General features: G+C 45.6%; 3 protein-coding genes across 12 annotated transcripts in view; all 3 read right to left on the reverse strand.

The window, feature by feature from the left end:
- Positions 1–4,177, reverse strand: part of LOC123351597 (claudin-34-like) — a 46,948-nt gene extending 42,771 nt beyond the window's left edge. For 2 of the 4 annotated variants that reach the window (XR_006574062.1, XR_006574059.1), the window contains exons 1-2: positions 4,018–4,177; positions 2,069–2,156 (exon numbers count right to left, since the gene is read on the reverse strand). The gene's annotated coding sequence lies outside the window, so the exon portion shown is untranslated. The remainder of the gene's footprint in view (positions 1–2,068; positions 2,157–4,017) is intronic. The other 2 variants (XM_044991100.1, XM_044991182.1) reach the window with 2 other exon arrangements.
- Positions 4,178–4,959: 782 nt separating this feature from the next.
- LOC123347042 (claudin-34-like) lies at positions 4,960–14,892 on the reverse strand. Of its 7 annotated transcripts, XM_044984493.1 has the most exons (4): positions 14,730–14,892; positions 11,317–11,469; positions 9,114–9,763; positions 4,960–5,119 (listed from the first exon to the last, which is right to left on the reverse strand). In XM_044984493.1, the coding sequence occupies exons 2-4, from the start codon at positions 11,391–11,393 to the stop codon at positions 5,061–5,063; spliced, it is 786 nt and encodes a 261-aa protein (XP_044840428.1). In that variant the 5' UTR covers positions 11,394–11,469; positions 14,730–14,892; the 3' UTR covers positions 4,960–5,060. The 7 variants fall into 7 exon arrangements, with proteins under 7 accessions (XP_044840428.1, XP_044840446.1, XP_044840453.1 ...); XM_044984511.1 differs by lacking the exon at positions 4,960–5,119 and having other exon boundaries at positions 8,061–9,763; positions 14,802–14,888; XM_044984518.1 differs by lacking the exons at positions 4,960–5,119; positions 14,730–14,892 and adding an exon at positions 11,923–12,053 and having other exon boundaries at positions 8,061–9,763.
- A 3,426-nt stretch (positions 14,893–18,318) lies between these two features.
- On the reverse strand, positions 18,319–24,353 carry LOC123356244 (claudin-34-like). Its single transcript, XM_044999343.1, has 2 exons — positions 24,302–24,353; positions 18,319–19,172 (listed from the first exon to the last, which is right to left on the reverse strand). Coding segments are annotated over exons 1-2 (855 nt in total). The 5' UTR covers positions 24,303–24,353.
- Between the last annotated feature and the right edge of the window lie 510 nt (positions 24,354–24,863).

Consider the following 24,863-nt stretch of genomic DNA (forward strand, 5'->3'; position numbering starts at 1 on the left):
GCTAAGGAAGCGTTGTTCTAAGTCAGCCATAAAGATGTTGGCATACTGTGGGGCCATGCGGGTACCCATAGCAGTGCCGCTGACTTGAAGGTATATATTGTCCCCAAATGTGAAATAGTTGTGGGTGAGGACAAAGTCACAAAGTTCAGCCATCAGGTTAGCCGTGATATTACTGGGGATACTATTCCTGATGGCTTACAGATAGCCTCCCAACCTGAAGCAAATACTCACCAGCAACCGCACACCATACAACATAAACACTAACCCAGGAACCAATCCTTGCAACAAAGCCCAGTGCCAGCTCCAGTACTGGTTTTTGCTGCTCTTGGTGTGGTACAGGAACAGTTAGACAGACTCCTTCCATCCCGTGTGCCGAAAGGAGTATGATGCCAGTCAGCACTCCTCTTAGAAAATGAGGAGTCTCCCTGAGCCCTGGAATGGTTCTGATTGTTTGTTGGGCCCTCTTCCTCACCATATCAGAGGAGAGAGAACGATCTCTCTTCCTCTTGGAAGAAGCGCCAGAGCCTGAATGCACAGCAGCATCTCTTGCCGGATCCAAAAGATGATGTCCTTGGTGCCAAAGTGGGCCTCATGGCCTGTTCCAGCAGGTGCCACTTCAGCCGCAAGTCCCTCACCACCTCTTTGTGAACAGGTGGCTGATAGAGCACCTCTCTTTAATGTGAGACACAACGAGCATCTCGTGTAAGGATCGCGTTTGGGGATGCCCCCCCCTGCCCCTCCGACAATGCTTGAATCCTGGTGAGGGCATCACACAGGGTCAGCCAACTGCTCTAACTAAACTAACACTAAACTTAGCCTAAGGTACTACTAACAACTATATACAAGAAGAAATTTCTCAGAAACTGTGAGCAAAAAGCATGAGGTGAAAAACACCAAACGGAGCTCTGACTCTAGCCACAGGGGGTGGTAAAGAACTGAGGGGTTTGGGGTGGCACTGGCCTTATATGGCATGGGGAGGGGCTAGCGCTACAGGCCATGATTGCCTCTCCTATGGGTACTTCTAGGCAAAGTTCTCCAGTGCCAATGTGCTGGGTGTCAAGTATCAGAGGGGTAGCTGTGTTAGTCTGGATCTGTGAAAAGCGACAAAGAGTCCTGTGGCACCTCATAGTCTAACAGAAGTATTGGAGCATAAGCTTTCGTGGGTGAATACCCACTTCGTCGGATGCAATCCTTTCATTTGTACTATGTGCTGGGTGTGCACATCAGGGCCGCCCAGAGGGGGGGGCAAGAGGGGCAATTTGCCCCAGGCCCCGGTCCCTGCAGGGGCCCCCACGAGAGTTTTTTGGGGCCCCTGGAGCAGGGTCCTTCACTCGCTCCGGGGGCCCCGGAAAACTCTCGCGGGGCTCGGGCCCCCGGAGCTTCTTTGCTCCCAGTCTTCGCTGGTGGGGGGTCCTTCGTCTCCGGGACAGAAGGAACCCCCCGCCGCCAAATTACAGCCGAAGCGGGATCCGCCACCGGAGTGCAGGCGGGTCTTCGGCGGTAATTCGGCAGTGGGGGGGTCCTTCCGTTCCGGGACCCGCCGCCAAAGTGCCCCGAAGACCCGCGGTGGGGGCTGCACTTCGGCGGCGGGTCCCGCTTCGGCGGTAATTCGGCGGCGGGGGGGTCCTTCCGTTCCGGGACCCGCCGCCGAAGTGCCCGGAAGACCCGCGGTGGGGGCTGCACTTCGGCGGCGGGTCCTGCTTCGGCGGTAATTCAGCGGAGGGGGGTCCCCACCGTGGGTTTTTGGGGCACTTTGGCAGCGGGTCCCTGAACGGAGGGACCCCCCGCTGCCAACTTACCGCCGAAGCGGGGCCCCCCGCCGCCGAAGACCCCGGGCCCCCGGAATCCTCTGGGCGGCCCTGGTGCACATATCTAAGTAGAATACATGGCTGCCTCTGCTCCAAGAAGAACGTCCATTAACTGTGAGCAGTAAAAGGCCTGTAACACATACAGGAGAGTTGTGCTGATTCTAACCACTAGAGAGTAGTAGTACATGTAGACACTGGCCAGTATTCACCAAAGAAAGCACTGGGGAAAAAATGGTGTCAAAATTATTTTCAAATCTTACCCAGATTTAGCATACTCTGCGGTATGATCTTTATAGATCCTAGCTCCAGTTCTTCATATCAATTCTAACTTGATGGGAAACCCTTTACCTGTAGGAAGACCAATAGTACTAATAATGTGTATTTAATCAACTGTTTCTTAGACAAATTAACTCTGATAAATTTCCCCGTTGCCAGTACATGCTAATCCCTTCATAATATAATAAAAGCTATTTCATCTGATGTGTTATTCAAAAAGACATTAAAGAAAACTCAGTAATTAGCAGCTGTTAATAACACACTGATATTACTTCCTGATTGGGAATAAAGACTGCTATATTCTGTCAGATATTCCTATTTATTGATCTATACCTATCTAAATATATACTTGTTTAGTAAAAATTTGTGTGTGTGGCCCAAGCAGTTATTTTTCACATAGGACCAATCTGTCAATTTATTTATATCAATAAATAGAAAGGCAGACAAATTTAATACATAAAACTGTGCTATAAAACATCAATATCAAAGACATTTGGGACATATTTTCTCCCTGATCCTCTCCTAACTCCTATGCAGTAGAGAAGGTAGAGAGAGACAGGTAGGTTGGGGGCATGGCCAAAGCATGCTCATCCCCAGCTGGCAGAGTCTCTTGGGCATTGTTCCCAGCTGGCATAAATTAGAGTAGCACTCTGGCTGCTCTAATCTATTTTGGATTAGGATGGAGCCAGGCAGAACCATCAGAGAGTCATAATAGGTTCCTTGTCAAGACGTCTCTCTCAACTGTGCATAATCTGAGCACAGAATCTGGCCGATAGTTCTCATCTTGCTATGAGAATTTACGTATATTGTCTTGCACACTACCATGAGATTATTCAGTTAAATTATTATTCTTCAGAGCCTGTATTTCTGTTACACTACTGATAACGTCAATAATCCTTTCATTTGTACTATAAATAATTACTACATTTTTTGAACCAGCAGGAAAAAAGCCCTACTTTTTGTATTAAAGGGGGATTATGGTTATAGGACAATATAGCACGCTGTGAAATTGTCAAAATAAACAATTAAAAAAGTCCACTTTCAAATTAGTCTACTGCTGCAAGTGAGTTTTGTTTTTATTATTTTCCAGTCTGTAGTTTTGAAAGTGAATTTTAAAATAAATTTGTAAATATAGATCTTCTTTAGAAAGCAGATTTATGAGCAATACTATTTATGGAATGAGCGTATCTAAATGAGGTATGTCCTCGGGTAACTCCAGTGTAGCATCTCTGACTTTGCCATATCAGTCTTACCTGGTTAGGGAAAGCTTTTGCCTTCTGCCACTCTAATTATTAGTCTTGAGTCTTGCATTATACCATCAGTATGACCTTTTGTGACATGCCCCCTTTGATAATCCCAGCCCAAACAATTGTGCAGCCACCATGTATACCAGGCAGAGCCATTCTGCTCTCCCAAGTTGCTCAAATCTACTTTAAATTATATAGATTTATGTATCACATAAGTAGCTGGTAGAAACCAGAAAGATTTATTATCTGTCTGTGATATTTCTATGGTCCCTATCTCATTAGTATTTAAGGGACTGGTCTACACCTGAAACTTAGGTCAAGCTATCTACATGGCTTGGGGTGTGTGAAAAATTCACACCTAAGCCCTAGGGTAGACAGTGTTAGGTCAATGAAAGAATTCTTCTGTCAACTTAGATACCACCTCTGGGAGACGTAGATTTACACAATGATGGAAGAACCCCTTCTGTCGCTGTAGTATGTGTCCACACTACAGCACTGTAACTACGCTACTGTAGCTTTTCTAGTGCAGACACACTCTACACTCTGTGACTGCCATTCATGTATTGACCAGCTACTACAGGTTTAAGTGTACTTAACACTGATTACTAGTAAACAATATGCTAAAATAGTAGGGTATTTAGAGATTAAAGAAAAGTAGTAACATTTAAAAGTCCTACAGTTCCCACCTGATCCAGGCTCTTCCTGACAGTATGTGTGGCTGAACCAGAAATCATTCCTAAAGAATAAGCATTATTAAGAAGAAATTCCTCTCAGAAATTCTCCACCTGCAGTGTGCTCCTGCCTTTTCAGAACAACGGAAAGGACTCACCCAAACTAAAACTAAACATTCTCATCACCATCCCATATATGTTGTGTTTCCACGGTCACTGTTCCTGATTGGCTGCTTTGATTATTCTATAACACACACAACTCAGAAAATTCTTAGAACATTGTCACATGATGCAGGACATCTTTCTTTGTAACATCTCCTTACCTGAAGAAGACTAGAGGACAAATAACTTCCTTTTGTCATTAAAATTGACAAAGAAAAATTTGTTCAATAGAGTTAAATCATCTTCACCACAACATTACAGGCTAGGAATACGAAAATAACACAGTAAGATGAACATCTCCCTTTTAATGGCATCACTGAAATGAACTGAGTTTGATTGTCTCAGCTCAGGATGCAGTAGACAGAGTACTTTATTATGGCACCATAATTTATTGGAGCAGTGCTATGTTCAGGAAGGACCCAAGACCAAGCTGATGAGCAAAGAGGGTGCAGGGCCCTGGCCCTGACTCCTCTCCTCATCGGCCAATACTTTCAAGGGACATTCTTGACTTAAGATTTCAAAGTGAAATATTCAAAAGTCTGAAGTTGGCAAGTGAATATGTAATCTTAACTCTGCCCACTTGGGCATATACATTCTTTAGTTACATGACCACATACATTTTTCAGATAAAAATATAATACTTTTCTACAACTTTAGATACACTCATGTAGCATCCCATATTATAGGCCAGAGCAGGAATTCTAGAAGGGCTACAATTGTATTAGATGGACAAAATTATACAATTGAGCAATCTTTAAGGTTTCAATCAAGTACAACTGAGGCCTGTGGAGGGTTTATAGTTGATTTATTTGTAAATGCTGGCTCTGCATATAGTTGGAATTTTTTGTTTACTTTAATAATAATAAAGTAGGACAGATGGAGGAGTAGGTAAAAAATTAAAGGAGTTTTTGTCCCAGATCTTGTAAATCCTGATGCTTCTGTAGTACGTCTGTGTCTAAAGAAAACAATATTGCTCATGTGAGAAAATAATTAATTTTTTAGAAAAAAAAGTTATATGAAACATCAAAGTTACTAGAATCTACTGTGCATTATATTGTATTATTAGTATCTTTTCCGTCATCACCTTGCTCATGCACATTTTGCAAGGGCAATGAGGGGATGATGCGTGTGTGTAGGTTGACCAGATGTCCCGATTTTATAGGGACAGTCCCGATTTTGGGGTCTTTTTCTTATATAGGCTCCTATTACCCCCCCCCCCCCGGGTCCCGATTTTTCACACTTGCTGTCTGGTCACCCTATGTGTGTGTGCCCCTGCCCTCTTCTCCAGTCAGCCCCCTTCATTCCCCCGACTTTGCTGTTTTTCCCCATGTGGCCGCTGCTCTGCAAGGCCTGGAGAATGAGGAGGAAGGGGGCCATGGAGGCACTTCTTTGATCTCAGCAGCACCAGGTGGGAGCACAGCACTGTTGAAAATCAAACTCTTTATTTACATATCTAAATATAGATTTAGAAGCCTGATTTCAGGCTCCTAGTTTTGAAAGAGATTTGCCCTTGTGTTTTATAGTATGTGGAAGGTATGGATGGGGTCATCTTGACCATACTTTGAATGGGATTTGGCAGACGATTGTTGGCGTTGGTAGATGTATCAAATATTATTCAGCCACATATTACTGTGTGGCATTAATATCCTATTATTCAGCAAATATAATAATGTTTAGTGCTTCCTTTCTCTAATATTTACATCTATCCATAGTTTGTTGTTTACCTTTGACTCCCTCTGCTGACTGTTCAGTAGCATAACACAAAACTGGTAGATCCTACATCAGCAGTGCATTTTGTGTGTTCATTCTTAATTTCTTGGTGTCAGTGGATATTTGTAAAAACTTAGATTTTAAGTATGACCTCTCTTATTTTGCTTAGCTTCACAAACCCAGAAGTCTCCCTGATTCATCTTATGGATGAACCTCCTTTATTTCAGATTCCGTCAGTCCTGAACTGAAATGATCTTTCTTAGTGAGACAAGGTGGGTGAGGTAATATATCTTTTATCGGACCAACTTCTATTGGTGAGAGAGACACATTTTTGAGCTTACACAGAGCTCTTCTTCAGCTCTGTGTAAGCTCAAAAGCTTGTCTCTCTCTCTCACCAACAGAAGTTGGACCAGTAAAAGATGTTACCTCACCCACCTTGTCTCTCTAATATCCTGGGACCAACACAGCTACAGCAACACTGCATACAACAATAGATGGTCTTTCTTTGCTTTTTCTCTTCTAGTAGACTCGAGCTATTCTGCTAGGTAAGGTAATATATATTTGTTTGTGTCCGGTATTCCATCTCTAGACACTAGTCAGTTTTACCATGTGTTTGTGATCTCTCCAGTACCTTGCTGTAATTGTTCTGAAAACTTTGATGTTCAGTCTTAGTTTTGTGAATTTCACACACAAACACATTAAAAAAGCCACTTATTCCCTACATAGAGGACTATATTCAGAGGTGAAAGTAAGCCAGTACAGTCCGGTACGCCGTGCCAGACTGGACCGGCTTCTCCAGCGCTGATTTAAGGGCCCAGAGCTCTGGTTGCTGTGCGGAGTCCCAGGCCCTTTAAATCACCGCAGGAGCCCTGCTGCCACTACTCCGCACTACTCCGGGCCCATTAAATCCCTGCCGAAGCCTGGCTGCCGGCTGCTGCGGGGAGCCCTGGTCCCTTTAAATCCCTGACAGCCAGGCTCGGACCGCGCTTCAAAGCAGGGCTCCCATGGTGATTTGAAGGGCCTGGAGCTCCACGGCAGCTGAAGCCCCGGGCCCTTTAATTCACCCCTGAGTGCCGGGGCTCCCAGCCGCAGGTAGCTCTGGGGTGATTTAAAGGCCCTGGGATTCCCAGCCACAGCCAGAGCCCCAGGGCCTTTAAATCTTGAAAGGCCCCACCTCTTCTGGTTGAGGCCACACCTCTTCTGGTTGAGGCCACACCTCTTCTGGTTGAGGCTACACCCCCACGCAGGACTCCGGCGTGCTGGTAAATTCTTAAAGTTACTGTCACCCCTGACTATATTGTGGGGTTTAAACCCAAGATCGCAGTGGGGATGAGAACTAGGGCCAGGAGCTCCACAGCAGCAGCATTTCTGAAGGGATTATGATGCCCCATCAGAATCCTTCCAGTGCCTCTGAGGAAGCGCATGCTGGAGTGGGAGAATTTCCCTCTTCTAAAGGAAGCATGCACTGCATCCTGATGTCAGATCAATGACTGATGTTGGTATCTTTCTCAGCTTTCCTGCTATAGAGCTGGAGTGCAGCCCTTGTGCTCAAGGGGGGCAAAGTTTGGGACTGTGTCTGAACCCTGAGCTTGAGTGAAAAGAAAATAAGTAAGGGTATGTATCTAGGCATCTACAATAAGCTCATCTCCTTATTTATAAGGTTGCTTGCACTCTCTTACCCCATCCCTTTTCATCCATGCCATCACAATCTAGCCCACTGTGTGGCACAGCGAGTCTTATACCGTTTGAACGACCTATAAGCGCCGACAGAGTTTAAGCATGGATCTACTGCCAAAAGGAAAGATTAAAAAAGTCTCTTATAGGACCCACACATCCTGGCAGATGGAAATAAACATATAAGGATTTAGCACTCTTAGAAGCTTTGGTCTCACAGGTTGTGAGACAATGCCAGGTTAATTACAAGAGGAAAGTCACAGGAACCGATCCTTATTAAATAAAGAGACATACCTATAATAATATAAGGAGATATACCAATCTCCTAGAACTGGAAGGGACCTTGAAAGGTCATTGAGTCCAGCCCCCTGCCTTCACTAGCAGGACCAATTTTTGCCCCAGATCCCTAAGTGGCCTCCTCAAGGATTGAACTCACAACCCTGGGTTTAGCAGGCCAATGCTCAAACCACTGAGCTATCCCTCCCCCCTATTTTTCATGTTTAAAATTTTAATAAAAGAATACAGTTGACACAGAAGGTAACAGATGATAGTAGTCAGCAGTCAGAGTAAAACAACCATTTGCCTCTGTGATAAACCTTTCCAAATGTTTGACAATTAATAGGAATAATCATTTTATATTCAAAGACACAATCTTATAAAATGCTAAACACCTCCTGAGAGGTGCTGAATGCCTCCAACTCCATTAATTTCAAGGGAGCTGAGGGCATACAGCACCTCAGAGGACTACACCCCTTTATGTGATTTATTAGGATTCAATGAATTCAAGTTACTACATGGTTAATATAATTGTAAGTGGCAATAGGAACCAAGAGCTCACCAAGGACACAAAAGGCTAAATTCTGCTCCCAGTTACACAGGTAAAGCTCCTGTGTGACTGGAAACAGAACTTGGCCCACTCCAAAGGATAAAATCCTGCTGTCAGATTTGCACTTATCTGCAGTGAAGATCTCTCTTGGAAGTTAGGGCCCCAGCTGACATCAATGAGAGCTTTTGTGAGGAGGCTTGAACGGGTTTGGATCTAGGTTTTGTATGATGCAACATATGGGTCCCCAACCAAGTCCCTGTCAAGTGGGAGGGACCCCTCATGTCAGTTACCTGTTTTCCTGATACTCAATCTTTCCTTGCCTCTGTAAGAATTGAAATTGGAGGCAGCTAGTCAAATTAAAAATAAGGAAGCTCTTCACCAATTATAAAAATGTTAATGTCAGGTACTACACATTTGGATGATCGGTGTGGAAGAGGGCCAATAGGGATTTGAAAGGAGGTTGCCTGTTCTTGTTCAGGTACCTGATTCTTCGTAAGTGTGGGGCCTCTCTGTGGATGGGTCCCAGACAAGCTGTCCATGCCAAAAGGTCTCCGTGGGCCCCACAGCTCAATTTCCAAGAAAGATCCACACTGTGGATAAGTTTGGTTTGGTCTGGCAGAAGGATGTTTGGACTGGCATGTTTGCCTCTGGCTCTGTGCTACCTGATCTGTTTTTTTCTTTTTAGGATACACCTTACTGGCTAGTTTAAGAGACCTGTCACAGAGCAGTAAGAACCCACCCAATAGCAGCAGGAGAACAGATATAAGCCCCACAGGAATAGCAGCTCCAACTTCCTGAGACTTTGGAGTGGAAGGCAAATGGTAAGGAGGAGGGAAGGCAATACTACGATTTTTCATTATGGAATGTAAATTCCAGCTTACTGGAATTAAGATAAAAACACTTGATATGATGTTCAAGATCCCCCCAGTTAGAAAAAAGACTAAGTGTTTCTTAAGCTCTTTCTTATAAAGAGCCCACAAAGCAGAGAGGGTGAAACCTATAGCTACTGCTTCCATGATAGTGGCTAACATCAGAAGGTCTTGGGCAACAAAAATTTCTGAGGGGATGAAGGTGTTCCGAGTAGTGAATCTTTGACAGAGCATTAAGGAAGAACCATTGGCAAGTTCAGGGTTAAGAGTAAAGCAGACGTCCCAGATTCCAATCCATATGGTACCGGAGGAGATGATGGTGGTGTTGTCCACATGCCACACTCTCCACTGTATAAGTCCTATTGAAATAACACACAGAATCCAGCCTAAAACACTCAAAACAAAACCAAGTAGTGGAATGTGAGAAGTGATGGCCAGGGATTTCACAACATGGAGATTTTCAACTTCTGTCTCAGCTCTGTCAGGTGCACTATCAGCCATGCAGACAATTGCAGGTTTGCTGGAAAACACCAACATATATATAAGCATATATGGATTGGAGTGCATGTAGTACACACACAGCCATCAATCTAGATTTATATACCATGATCATCACTGTAATATCTGAGCTTCTAACCAGAGACACCCAGCTTGGAAAAGAGGAGACTAAGGGGGGATATGATAGAGGTATATAAAATTATGAGTGATGTGGAGAAAGTAGATAAGGAAAAGTCATTTACTTATTCCCATAATACAAGAACTAGGGGTCACCAAATGAAATTAATGGGCAGCAGGTTTAAAACAAATAAAAGGAAGTTATTCTTCACACAGCGCACAGTGAACTTATGGAACTCCTTACCTGAGGAGGTTGTGAAGCCTAGGACTATAACAGCATTTAAAAGAGAACTGGATAAATTCATGGAGGTTAAGTCCATTAATGGCTATTAGCCAGGATGGGTAAGGAATGGTGTCCCTAGACTCTGTTTGTTTGTCAGAGGGTGGAGATGGATGGCAGGAGAGAGATCACTTGATCATTACCTGTTAGGGTCACTCCCTCTGGGGCACCTGGCATTGGCCACTGTCGGTAGACAGGATACTGGGCTAGATGGACTGTTGGTCTGACCCAGTACGGCCATTCTTATGTTCTTATGTTCAATCATTTAGAATTAGTTCGACATTAAAACTTCATTTCCTCATGGTGTCATGCTGATTCATAAAAGTTGTAGTTCAGGATATTAATGCCCCCCATTCTCCTCTATGGATTAGGCTCCCAGGCCCAATTACATTTACCTGCAGTCATGTGGCTCCCAGGATGCACCACACAGCTTGGTCAGAAGTGGGGAGTTGTCTTCCAGGGAGAAAAAGGGGAGTCTGAATTACAACTTCCATAAGGCAATGTGACACGATAAGAAAATGCAGTTTAATATTGAAATGACTCAGAATTAAGATCAGTTCACTCAGGTCAGTTAAAAAAAACCCAAAATGTTCCAATTTGCGTGGAACCAACCTGAAACGAAATGTTTTGTTTAGGTATTCCTGATGGAAAAATAAAAATTAAAAAAATTTTAAAAAATCAGCAAAATTGAAATTTTCTTGCGGAAAACTGCATTTTCTGTTGAAAATTCATTTTGATGGAAAATTCCCAACATGGTGTACTCAAATGTCAAAAAATTCCAAAGCTATGTCTAGTTGTGTAATCTTGACTTATATTATTAGTGTTATTGAAGTCCCAGAATACAAGAGAGACAAGATAATATCTTTTACCCCCCCAACTTTTGTTGGTGAAAGAGACAATCTTTCAAGCTCTTCTTCAGGTTATTACGACAGTCATTATGATATTCATCTAATTTTACCTCACCATTCTATAGATGAATATTGAGTTACTCCTTCCTACATTAATATTCTTTTCATGTATAAACAGTAGAAAAAGCAATTTTAGAACTCTTAAGTATCACAATCCACTAGTTAGTCCCTGATCTATTTGCAAAGTGAATTTTGAAGGCAAAATAACCTAAGGTATTGCCTTCTTAACATACAGTATGTGTGTTATGTACAAGAAATTAAGCTACTTACAGTACCTCAATATTGAAGGAAATGCTTATGAAGAAGGGTTTATTGAAACATTTTAAAATATCAGGTAGACACAGCATACTCTGGAATGTGATTTCTTGAGTTCCTCACTCCACTTTGTCATTTTCAGATGTAACCTGATAGGGTTCCCATTTCCTGTGGGAAGAAGATTAAATATGCATTGGTACTAATAGAGTTTATTGATTATTTCTTGGAAAAAATTGTTCAAAATATTGTTGCGGCATTTTCATTTTCTGAAAACTAAGGGAAACTAGGGACTGTTAAATTGGTATTATATTTAAATGCCCATGGCTGAGAAATCAGTCATTTGCAGTTGCTAATGACCTCACTAATATTAAGTTCCCATGAGGAATCAACACTGGGCTAGTTTGTTAAGGTTTCTGAATTTTATATTTGTAAATTGCGAATATGCTTGTGAAATGGGAATGTAATGTGTGACCCTGTTCTCCTTTATGATACTATGTAACTAGTCTATTAATCAATTGACTGATAGCAGAGCTATAAACAAACCAAAGTTGAAGAGCATCTTAATACCTTGGGACACAATTCTGAAGTCACCATTCCATTAAAGTGGTTAGTTTTCCTTACCGTCATTTCTGCCTTGATTGCCTGATTCTTTTGTGTTTCATGACTTTGGATAATTCAGGCTGGCATGTGGTTTCCTTCACACCTGTCACCAACCAGCCCAAGATAAGGTGGATAGGCAATACCACCCTATCCACTGGAGGGGACAGCAAAAGAGACTCCATTATCTCTGTCTCAGTGGTCTCTATTAAACAAGACAGCCTAAACTATTTTTAATAATCAGGGAGAAGGTTGGAATCAAAATTGTAAATTGGGAAGGGAGCAGAATCACAGGGTTTCCTCCTTCATTTCCCACTGAGGCACAGAACATTTGAAAACTGCACCAGCTCGTCTTTCTTGTATCCATATAGAAGCCTTCACCATCCCCATAAGTCTGGATCGGAGCAATAATTTGACACAAATGGCAGACATACCAGCTGTGCCAGAGTAGACATCCAATCCTCTTGTCTTGAAACATTAATGAATACATCAAATCCAGATGTATGGACACAGATTTTCAGAAAGCCTTTGACAAGATCCCTCACCAAAGGCTCTTAAGCAAAGTAAGCAGTTGTGGGATAAGATGGATGGTCGTCCCATGCATCAGTAAACCAGTTAAAACACAGGAAACAAAGGGAAGAATAAATGGACAGTTTTCAGAATGGAGAGAGGTAAATAGTGGTGTCCCCAGAGAGTTGTATTAGGACCAGTGCTGGTCAACATATTCATAAAGGATCTGGAAAAAGGGTGGTAATTATCTTGAGTAATTTTGTATCATCTGCAATTTTTAAGTCCAAAGTAGACAGTGAAGAGTTACAAAGGGATCTCACAAAATTGGGTGACTCGGCAACAAAATGGCAGATGAAAGTCACTGCTGATAAATGCAAAATAATGCACATTAGAAAACATAATTCCAACTATACATACAAAATAATGGGATCTAAACTAGCTGTTGTCACTCAGGAAAGAGATCTTGGAGTCACTGTGTATAGTTCTCTGAAAACACCCACTCAATGAGCAGCATCAGTGAAAAAAGCCATCAGAATGTTAACAACCATTAGGAAAGGGATAGATAATAAGACAGAAAATATCATAATGCCACTATATAAATCCATGGTACGTTCACACCTTGAATATTGCATGCAATTCTGGTTGTCCCATCTCAAAAAAGATATTTTAGAATTGGAAAAGGTCCAGAGAAAGGCAGCAGAAAATGATTAAGGGTATGGAACAGCTTCCATTTGAGGAGAGAGTAAAAATATTTAGACTTTTCAGCTTGGAAAAGAGATTCAGGGACAATATGATAGAGATCTATAAAATCATGAACAGAGTGGAGAAAGCGAATAAGGAAGTGTTATTTTACTCCTTCACATAACAAATGAACCAAGGGTCACCTGATGAAATTAATAGGCAGGAGGTTTAAAACAAACAAAATGAAGTACTTCTTCACACAATGCACAGTCCACCTGTGGAATGGAAGTAATTGCCAAGGAATGCTGTGAAGGCCACTGTTGGAAGACAGGATACTAGGCTGGATGGGTTATCGGTCTGACCCAGTATGGCCATTCTTATGTTCACTGGTACTGAAGAACATGTGCTGTCAATTGCACTGAGTTTGGTACCAGAACTGTGATTTGACCAGTGAGTTGCAGTATATATAGTAAGTGTTGTGAAAGTGAAATGGTGAAACAAGTTCAAGCTGTACAATAAGTACTGCTGTGTCCTGAAACCTACAGGCATAGTCCATTGGTGCAGATGCTACTGGAACAGGATTCACTAAAGGACAGAACCAAATGAGTCCACAAGTTGACACTATACATGGCATAAAACTGCATCTTGCCCTCTGAACTCAAGCACTGCTCTCTTGGTCCATAGGCACGAACTCTGTGGGTGCTCCGGGGCTCCAGAACCCACCAAAAAAAAAAAAAAGGAGGTGCTCAGTACCTCTGAGCCACAGTCATAGGTGCCACGTGACTCTTGCATTTGGGGAGGCTGGTCAGAAGAGCTGAAAGCTCCCTAGAAGTGTGGGGGGCCCCACCGGCGCTTGGACTGTGGCCCCGCTCCCACTCAGCCTCCTTCCCCCGATGCTCTGCCCCAACTCCACTTCTTCCCTCGAGGCCGCACCTCTGTTTCGCCTCTTCCCCTGAAGCACCCTCTGCCAAGGCACCCTCCACCTGCTCCTCACTGCCCCCTCCCCCAAGATTCCCTCACCTGCTGCTTGCTCCTCTCTGCCTCCTACCCTGAGGCATCCCCGTCCTCTCCTCTCTGTCCCCTCCCTCGAGGCCCCTCCAACTAAGATACCAATGATAGACACATATTCAATAATTAGCATATGAAAGAATTGTATAGATATGCTGAAAATAGCCTCCCCTCAAACCTGGCAGAGACCCCCCCCCCAACCCACATATACACATCTTCAAGAGCACCCACCAGCAAAACAAAAGTCAGCACCTGTATCTTGGTCCATCAATGTTCTAAATGTTACCTGGGTGTCATCTTTGATTCAGATCTATCTCTAGGTTTTCATGTCCAGGCTGTCTAAGTCTTGCAGATACAGCCTTCTCTATCCATCCACACAGCTAAAACTCTTGACCAGGCTTTCATCATCCCACATCTCATAAGAGTATAAGAATGGCCATACTGGGTCAGATCAAAGGTCCATCTAGCCCAGTATCCTGCCTTCCAACAGTGGCTAATGCCAGGTGCCCCAGAGGGAATGAAGAGAACAGGTAATTATCAAGTGATCCATCCTCTGTCTCCCATTCCCAGCTTCTGACAAACAGAATTACTGCAAACATCCTTTTCTCTGACCTTGACCAACGCGATCTTGCCTGGCTGCTATCCATTACTGTACTTAGCACTATCACTAAACTACACAGTAAAATAATGGGCTATTCACACACGTAAGAAAGTATGTAGATTTTCAAGCTGGCCAGGGCTCCTCTTTGACTGTCTCAGTAGCAGAACAAACAAATATTGCTGAACAAGAACTCTCCTGAACTGTTAATTCTAGAATTTAAAGCTAAACATTCTAATCCCATAAATCTTGTTTCCATGGTTATTGTTTGTAACTAGCTCATTTGATAATTCTATAACGTACACACTTCAGAATGCTCTAGAACCTTGCCACATGAGGTGGGGCAGCCTTCACTGTGACATCTGCTCACCTGAACTCTTTAAACAGTAGTAACCATTGGGGGAGAGGCTGAATAAATGTCAGACAGAGTAACAGTTATAGTCTATTCTTCCTTATCTCCACTAAAAGGTGTTGGTGTACAGAAAACAAAATTGTGCATTGCGTCTCAGTTATGGATCTGGAAAATACAAGTTATATGCAGCTTGGCACAACACAATTATTTGGCTGGCTCTTTGGAAGCTGCTGTTTAGGCTCTTCAGAAATCCCTTAGAGTCATATACATGTTCATGCATTTGATCCAAGGCAGCCTATTATGAATCTTTCCTGTCTCTTAAATGATAACAACATGAGTTTGAATCCAAGATCTTCTGCACTACAGCACAGATCGCTATCACTTGAGCTAACCAAGTTACTCCATTAGCTTACCACAGCAATAGTATACTGTTATCATTCTGCCAGCATGTTACAGTTACAAAACAGTAAAGATAGTCTTCATCAAGACTTTAACCCAGACAATAAATAGAAAATGAAAAATGGCGCTCTTCCTGCTGTCAGAGTTGTTATGGAGGTCTAAAACCCTTTGCCAAATTACTTTTCCAGGAATCTTCCTTGATTAACAATTTCATTCTGATTAGAAGCAAAACTCTTACTCACAACTTACCTGATTGTAGAAAATTCCGTACTCAAAACATCCTTCAGGACAAATGCCTTTTTGTTGCCACACACATTCTGCTGTGTGTGTGTGTGTGTGTGAGAGAGAGATGCACATCTCCCCTTTAAGTAGCTGACCCCAGTCTTGTTAATTAGATCAGCTTGCTGAGACTGCAGCTGCTGGCTGGAAGCTCCCTCCATCCTGAATCCTGTCATGTGTCCCTCCCTGCTCACACAGGGAGTCTGGGTACCTACCTTATGGCTGTGAATTCCACTAAGCTGCACAAGTCCCTTTGTTTTATTTCTTTTTGTTGCTTTTGGTATTTTCTTTAATAAAAAATAAGTTCATTTTAAACTAAATGGATGCTCTTTGAATATGGAAAAACATGTGATGTGTGCTCTTAAGATATAAGGCAGCACTACAGCTCTGCTGCACACGCCCTTGCCAACTTCTGTTTTAGTGACTGCAGCCAGTTAAATGAACAGTGTCTGCCTTAATCTACCCCAATAACTAACAGTGATACCATTAGAACCCTGTGGTTGTCACATCCTCTCAGGAATGCTGAATCACTTTGGAGTGTGCACCTTCACCCCTGTCACACCAGGCCAGTGGCACCACCAGTCCAGTGGCACCAACTTTTTTTTTAAAAGGTTACAGGTTTTAAAATACTACTTAGAATACATACATACAGCGCTTTCCATTTTACAAGCACTTTACAAGCATTAATGAACCCTCACACCATTCCTGTGACCTAGAGCAAGTCTACACTACAGCACTACATCAGCACAGCTGCACTAATGCAGCTGTGCCACTGTAGTGCACCTGATGAAGAAGCGCTATGTCAACAGGAGAGCGCTCCCTCGTCAGCATAATTGCTCCACCTTAGTGGGAAGCGTAAGCTATGTTGGCAGGAGAGTGTCTCCTGCTGACACAGTGCGGGTGTGGACAGTGCAAAACTTGCATCAGTCATAGGGCGGCTTTTTCATACCCCTGAGCAATGTAAGTTAGATTGACTTAAGCGGTAGTGTAGACCTGCCCTTAGATAAGTGTTATTACCATTTTATAGATGGGAAAAGAGAGGCATAGACAGGTTAGGTGACTCACCCTAGGGCACACAAAAGACTAGTGTCAGAGCTGGCGTGTAGACGGGTCGGACTCACCCCTGCGGCGCCTCCTGCTGGTGACTCCAGGAATTAGCTCTGTCCAGCGCTGGAGCGCCCTCTGCAGGCCGGTGATCCACCTGTCTTCAGGCCCCCCGTGTCCCTCTCTGGACCCGGTGCCCTTTCACATGGGGTGCTGCCCCTGGCAGTAACCCCTTTCTCTCTGGGTCTCCCCTCCTTGGGGAACCCTCACCCTCTATCCCCACCTTGCCTCAGTATTGGCTACTGCCAGTCATTGTCTAGCCCCACACTCTGGGGCAGACTGCAGTATCAGCCTACTCATCACAGGCAAAGAGGTTTGGACCTGCTGCTTTGGCCTACCCCTGGGCTGCCCTCTGCAACCCCCAGTACCAGTTGGCCCTTCGCTAGGCCGCAGCCTGGGGCTTTCTAGGCTGGAGCTCCCCAGCCTTTCCCCAGCCCTGCTTCACCCTAGGTACCTTGCCTATAGCCCCTGCAGCCAGGCCCTTCTTCCTCTTCAGGCAGATGAAGACTCTGTTGGCTTCTAGCATCCCTGGCCTTTTTATAAGGCCTGTGGCTCAGTGTGAGGCGTGGCCCCAGCTGCAGCCACTTTCCGAATCAGCCCAGCCTAGAGCAGCAGCTCTCAAGCCCTGCCAGGCCGCTTTTCAACCCCTCAGGGCAGGAGCAAGGGTTCACCCTGCTACATGGCATAAGAGAAGAGTTGTTCCTAAGCCTGAGTTCAGTCACTTCAATCAATCTGCCAGACTGGGCGGACCGTAAAATCCTCATTGTTTGTAAAGCCTTTTTAAAAGCATGAAAGAAACATGTTTTCTCTGTCAACGTTGTCCTTTTTCATTCGGCCACAGTGGTTTGGTTTGTTGCTGGTTTTAACAACGCTGTAATGAATGTGGTTTCCCCACCCCTGGAATTTGTGGCTCTCTTTTTTGTTCAACAACATCATCATCACTGAAGTCAGCAATTAATCTCTCAAGGAACAGGATTTGTTAACTCATGCTCCCTCTGCTGGCTCTTAAGTAGCAGAGCACAAAATGTGATAGATACTGCATTAACAACAGATTAAGTTTGTTAATCATCTCATTGCACTCAAAAAATGTGTGTCAGGCTGCAAGGTGGATGGAAAAGTAGGGCATTCATAGATTTGACGGCCAAAAGGGACAATTATGATCATCTAGTCTGACCATCTGCATAACAGAAGCCATAACTTCTGGTTAAACTAGCTGCATACATATCATTTAGAAAGACAGCCAATCTTGATTTAAAGACTTTAGTGTCAGGTGCTGATTACAGTAGGAAAAACTCAATAAAATGAACAGGTCAACAGTGAAAAGTTAAATACCTATTTTGAAAGAAAATAAAAACATATAAAGTTCACGTATATAGAAGACAAACGATAGCAGTCAGCAACTGTAGAGTGAATCAACAGTTCACGTCAATGTTGAGTCCGTAGCAATGTCTTGTAATTATTAGGAATAACTTTATGTGAAAATCACTAATCACATACTTTGTTGGTGTGCCCCTATGTTCCAATACCAACATATTAATGTCACTGCAAATCCAGAGTGCTCCTTGAACACACAAAGGCACTGGGCTACTATGTTTATCTTGTAGCTATGCTCCAGCTTTCTCTCATGCAGCTCAAGTCTGTTATCAGAAAGCACCGTAACATCCGGCATCACAGGATGTTTGTAAGAAAGGAAAAAGGTCCCACTCATCAGCAGCAAGATGACAGACGTGATCCCAACAGGAATAGCAGCACCAGCTTCCTGTGCTTCTAAGCTGGAGGGCATGTAGAAAGAAGGAGGAAATGGGACAGCGCAATTGTATGCTACAGAATAGCAATTCCAGGGCACTGGAATTAAGACACAGACACCCACAAATATTTTCAAGACAGAAAAAAAGCTGATAGTCTGGATTTTGAGAAGAATTCCAGTATAAATATTCCTCAGAGCAAAGACAGTGAAAGCTTTTCCTAGTGCCCCCAGGACTATACCAGCCAACACAAGCACCCGGGCAACAGAAATTTCCTGGGGAATGAAGGCATCATTGAAACAGAATCTGTGACAGAACATTATCCAAAGTTCTCTGGAAACTTTTCTGTGACTGTTAAAACAAACTTTCCAGATTCCTACCCAAGCGATGCCAGAGGAGATGATGGTGGCATCACTTGTATGCCACACTCTCCAATGCATTTGTCCCATTGAGATGATGCACAGGATCCAGCCTAACGTACCTAAAGCAAGGCCAATTATCTGGAGGTGAATACTAGTGGTCAGGGAGGTCATGGTCTGGAGATTTTCAAGAAGTGCCCAGATCCTGTCATGGGCAAATGCAGACAAGTGCAGGCCCACTGAAATGAAGCAGAATATAAATAAAATAATATAGTGTATCTTTATACCCACACACATTAACACATATGGGGCCAGATTAGCGCATAGGCAAAGCCAGGCACGTGCCTAAGTCCCAAATTCATGGAGAGGCCCATGTGTTAGATCACAATGCCACTCACTCAAATTTGGCCTGGCCACTCCTCTGTCATGACAAAAGGACAGCTGGGCCAAACCTGGGCAATGGAGTGGCCAGCACTGTGCCTGCTTGCCGCTGCTGTGGAGCCGTGGTGCTCCTGCACCAAGGCTCCCCCTCCTCCGGACAGGAGAGAGTTCACTTAGCTACATCTATGTAGCAGGAGCTGAAGGTGCTTAATACCTCACAAGTGCAGCTGCACTGGCCTGGGCAGGTTTAATATGAAAGCATCCACGTCACCAGAGCATCTAATTTAGCTGGCTAGGGGAGGGGCCCAGAAGTTTGTTTGCCTAGGGCCTGTTGATGAGTTAATCCAGCCCTGTGCACATATGTACATGCAACGCCCCAGTACTCGGCAAAGCTACAGGCCTTTTGGCGGGAACTCCTGCTGGCTCTGCACTGGGTGCCATGGCCAACTCGTGGGCAGGGTTCTGAGCCAGCTGGGAAGCAGACAAGACCCAAGTGCAGGAGCCTGGTTCTGCTTCAGCTCCACCCACATCTGCGCCTTTTGGCTTTAGGAGGAGGGGCTTCTTCCCTGGACACTGGAAAGCAAGTAACCAGGTATAGGCGCTGACTTCCCCTCTTTCTCCTGGGTGCTCGACCCCCTCACCCCCCTACCCCCAGCCCCGCCCCCACTCCACCCCTTCCATGAGGCCCCACCTCTGCCCTGCCTCTTCCCACCCCTTCCTCACCCCCATTCCAACCCCTTCCCCAAAGTCCCTGCCCCAACTCCACCACTTCTCTGCCTCCTCTCCTGAGCGTGCCACGTTCCCGCTCCTCTCCCGCCTCCCAGAGCGTGCTGTTTGGTGGTAGCCGGGGCAGGAGGGGGGGAGTGCTGGGAGGTAGGCGGAGGAGTGAGGACGCGGTGAACTCAATAGAGGAGGAGGAGGTGGGGCGGGAGAGGAGAGCTTGGCTGCCAGTGGGTGCAGAGCACCCACTAATTTTTCCCCAGTTACGGAGCACCCACGGAGTCAACCCCTATGTAACCACAGGCCTGCTCCTGCTCCCATTGAAATCAGTGGGAATGTTACCAGAAGAACAGGATCAGGCCCTTGTATTTTTCTTTTCAGATCTCTCCATAACGTTTTCTCTCATTTCCCTCAGCTCTTTCTTCAGTATATTTTCTGCCCTCTTTGAAAAGCCTCTCTCTCGTTTTTTTGCTCTTTCATATTCACCCCAGCCATTGTTGTCCATCCTACTGCCATGTTGTTTTTATTGATTATATGTATTATCATAGTGCCCAGGAGCCCATGCCTCTTTACTTCCCTTCTTCTCTTCTCTGTGTGCCCTTGCTTCCCCTAATACTCCATTTTCTGTCCACAATCCTTTCCCATCTCTGCATCTGACCCTCATTCCCAGGGACCCTAGAAATCCATTTGCCATGGAAAAACGTGGTGGTTTGTTTTATGTTTTTTTTAAACAGAGAATCTTTAGCTATTACATTTTGTGAAAAAAATAAAAACATAGTAGAATCCTGTTTATCTGAGCTTCCATTAGTCATCTTGAACCACCAACCACCCGGGGCTGAGAGCCCTGGGTGGCTGGTGGTTCAGTTAATACAGAGAGCCAGATAATGGAGGCTTGGATAAATGGGGTTCTACTGTATATCAGTAAATCATTGTCCTCATCTGATCCCTAATATATATTGTGGCTAGGGAAACTAAACTTCAGCATTTCATTTTAATTGTGGTTAAAAGTGGATTTTTAGGTTTTTTTATCAGAGAATTTTGTGGGTTTTTTAATCACAGAAAACTAGGATCCCTGCTCATTACTAATATTTAGCACCACATAATTCTGTATATCCATGAATTAATTCTTCATCACTGAGGATAGCTTTTTGGATAGAAACAATGTTCCTATAGATTTATCCAAGGGCACTGGAACAATTTGTATAGCGGAGGTGCTGAGAGCTATTGAACCAAACTATAAACCCTGTATATAATGGCAACGACTTCAAGCCAGTGGGTGTGGTAGCACTCCCTATCCGTTAGTTCCAGTATCTATGGATCTATCTCATAGGCGGCAGGTTTGTATAATTTTTGGTGGGGCCCAAAATGGTGGTGCCCCCCTGCTCCCGCCCTATAAGCCGATATAAAATGAAGCTATAACGCGTCAGTGCCACAAGATTACAAGGGTCAATTAAAAGTGGAAAGTCAGAAGCAGCACTTGCCTACTTCAATATACAGTATTATATTTTGTTGCACTTGTGATGAAGTGTGAATGTTAATATTTTCTCTGAATACTGTGTGGGTGCCTCAGTTTCCCCTGCAAGATGCCAACTGAAGGTGTTGGGGACAAAGAGATCAGGTGGCCTCCTTGTCCGGAAAAGACACAGAGGCCAGAGGAGGGAGTGTCAGTTTGGAGCTGGCTGGGGAAATGGGGAGAGACCCAGAACTTGGTTCTGGGCTCCCCACCCCCTAAGATAGACCTGACAGAGGGGTTCTGTTTTCTGTACCAACAAGCTCTGTTTAAACTGTGTTCCCGTCATCTCATAGACTCATAGACTTTAAGGTCAGAAGGGACCATTATGATCATCTAGTCTGACCTCCTGCACAATACAGCCCACAGAATCTCACCCACCCACTCCTGTAACAAACCTCTAACCTATGTCTTAGTTATTGAAGTCCTCAAATCGTGGTTTAAAGACCTCAAGGTGCAGAGAATCCTTCAGCAAGTGACCAGTGCCCCACGCTGCAGAGGAAGGCAACAAACCTCCAGGACCTCTGCCAATCTGCCCTGGAAGAAAATTCCTTCCCGACCCCAAATAGGGTGAACAGTTAAACCCTGAGCATGTGGGCAAGACTCACCAGCCAGCACCCAAGAAAGAATTCTCTGTAGTAACTCATCCCAGACCATTGGGCATATTTACCTGCAAACCTTCTGTTTTACTGTCTGGCTGAGAGTCACATCTGACTGCGGAGTTGGGGTGCAGGGACCTCTGGTTGCCCCAGGACCCGCCTGGGCAGACTGTGGAAAGTGCATGATGTGGAAGGGCAAGCTGAATGCTCTGAGGTCAGACCCAGGAAGGTGTAAGCTTCTTGCCCTGGAGACAGTATGCTCCGAGAGAGGAGGCTCCCCCAGAGTCCTGACTGGCTTTGTATGGAGTTGTTCCAAAGCATCACAGCATCCCCTTCCACACCATGCACTTCCCAGAAGTCCGCACAGGCACTGACACTCCCTCCTCTGGCCTTTGTCTCTTTTCCAGGCATTAGGAGGCCACCCGATCTCTCTGTTTTCCAACACCTTCAGTTGGCACCTTGCAGGGGAAACTGATTTGGGAGAAATGAAGTAAAAGCTGCCCAAACGGAGCTTGAATTTTGAGGTGTTCAAATCTGGAAGGCAGGTGCTGGGGGTGGGAGAGGGCTGTAGGCTCCATGGGGGAGCATGGCAGCAACTGTCTGGAGCTGCACGGAGCCAGACACGCTGGTCTGAGTGGCACAGTAAGCAGTTTGGGGGTTGGAGAAGGGGTAGGGGGTTCCGGGGGGCAGTGAAGGGACAAGGAGCAGGGGGGATTGGATGGGGCAGAGGTTCGGAGGGGCAGTCAGGGGACAGGCAGCAATTGGATAGGCATGGGAGTCCAGGAGGTTTATCAGGGGACAGGTAGGGGGTGGGGTCCTGGGGGGAAGTTGGGTGGAGTCTCAGGAGGGGGCTGTTGGGGACAAGGAGAAGGGAGGCTTAGATAGGGGCTGGGGTCCCAAGGGGCAGTTAGGAGCAGGGGTCTCGGGAGGGGGTAATCGGGGGACAAGGACCAGTGGTGCTTAGATAGGGGGTGGGGGTCCTGAGGGGCAATTGGGGCAGGGGTCTGGGGAGGGGGCAATCAGCGGCCAGGGGCTGGGATTCAAAGGGCTCTGGGCTGCTGGCAGCCGCGGGGAGCCCTGAGTCCTTTAAATCCCAGCCGCGGCCGGGAGTCAGAGGGCTCTGTGCTGCCCGCAGGCTTTGCGGCGGCGGCTGGGATTTAATTGTATGCTATTGTCTGTTATCAGAATCCCCTACCCCTTCTCCAACCCCCAAACCGCTTACTGTGCCACTCAGACCAGCATGTCTGGCTCCGTGCAGCTCCAGACAGTTGCTGCCATGCTCCCCCATGGAGCCCACAGCCCTCTTCCACCCCCAGCACCTGCCTTCCAGATTTGAACACCTCAAAATTCAGGAGTGCTCAAGCTCCGTTTGGGCAGCTTTTACTTCATTGCTCCCAAATAAAATATACTGATCCACTGTAACTTGCTGTAGAAAAAGTAGGATAAAATTGAGCAAGAAATGCTTATTAGCACTGGAATTGCTACTTTCAACAGCCATTGCCTTTTTGTTTGTTTGAAAGGAAGACAGTGAGATTGCATTGGCAAATTCCCCATAGAAAGAAAGAGTGGAACAAAAGAATAATAAAGGCTCCTCAACTTTTCCTCATTTATGGAGGACAGTCTTATAATATGCATCCAGATATCCTCCAATCACACAAGCTGAAAATTGTTCCGCTTTACTGCAGCTCTGTAACCATATGGGAACCAATCCTGTCTGTGTTTTGTGCACATCCAAAATTCCGGCTGAACGACCCACCCTGGGTGCGAGTTGCCAGTGACCCAGGGCTGGGGCGGAAGGAGGTGTGGGGGGGGCACTGGTGTGGGGAGCCCAGGGCTAGGGCAGCAGCAGGGTGGAGGGAGGGCACTGGTGGGGAGGAAAGGGGGAAGCCCAGCACTGGGGTGACAGGGTGTGTGTGTGGGTGGGGGGAGAGCCCAGGACTGGGGCAGCAGGAGGGTACGGGGGGAGCCCAGGGCTGGGAAGGGGGACAGCAAAAAACCTAGAGCTGGCCCTGCCCACAACCCCCAGCTGTGTCCTTGTGTGTGTCTGTCTCCATCATCCCTGGCTGTGTCTGTCTGTCCCACAACCCCCTGGCTGTGTCTGTGTGTGTGTCTGTCCCCCCAAGCTGTGTGTGTGTGTCTGGCTGCCCCCAGAGCTCACTGGCTGTGTCTGTCTGACAGTGACAGACCCTGCTGCTGCTCTGCCCAGCGCTGAGAGCCGCTGCCTGTCTCTCCCTCCCCCTCCCTGCTGTGGAGGCGCGGCCAGGCAGCTCCGGCACCGCCCCCGGCAGCTCCCATTGGCTGGGGTTCCCGGCCAATGGGCTGTGAGCCGAGTCAGCCCCGGAGCCTCTCCGGGGCTGGGGAGAGCTGCCGCTGCGGTGAGAGCGCCCACATTGCTGGCGCGGGGACCCCCGGAGCACAGGGCCTGGGGCCCAAACACTGGTGGAGCTGGGCCCACCCTCGGGATTATTGGTGGGGCCTGGGCCCCACGGGCCCATAGAACTCGCCGCCTATGATCTATCTTAAGAACACAGTTGGCCTCCATTACTATAGTTTCAGTGCACCACACAGTCTTTGCTGTATTTATCCTCACCACACCTCCCTGAGGTAGGGAAGTACTATTACTCCGTTTTACAGATGTGGAGCTGAGACACAGATTTTTAAAGGTGTTTAGGCACCTAACGATGCAGCTATTAGCCTAGTCATAGTTACAAAAGCATCTA

Source organism: Mauremys mutica, chromosome 1, assembly GCF_020497125.1.
Source record: "Mauremys mutica isolate MM-2020 ecotype Southern chromosome 1, ASM2049712v1, whole genome shotgun sequence".
NCBI classification, from domain to species: Eukaryota; Metazoa; Chordata; order Testudines; family Geoemydidae; genus Mauremys; species Mauremys mutica.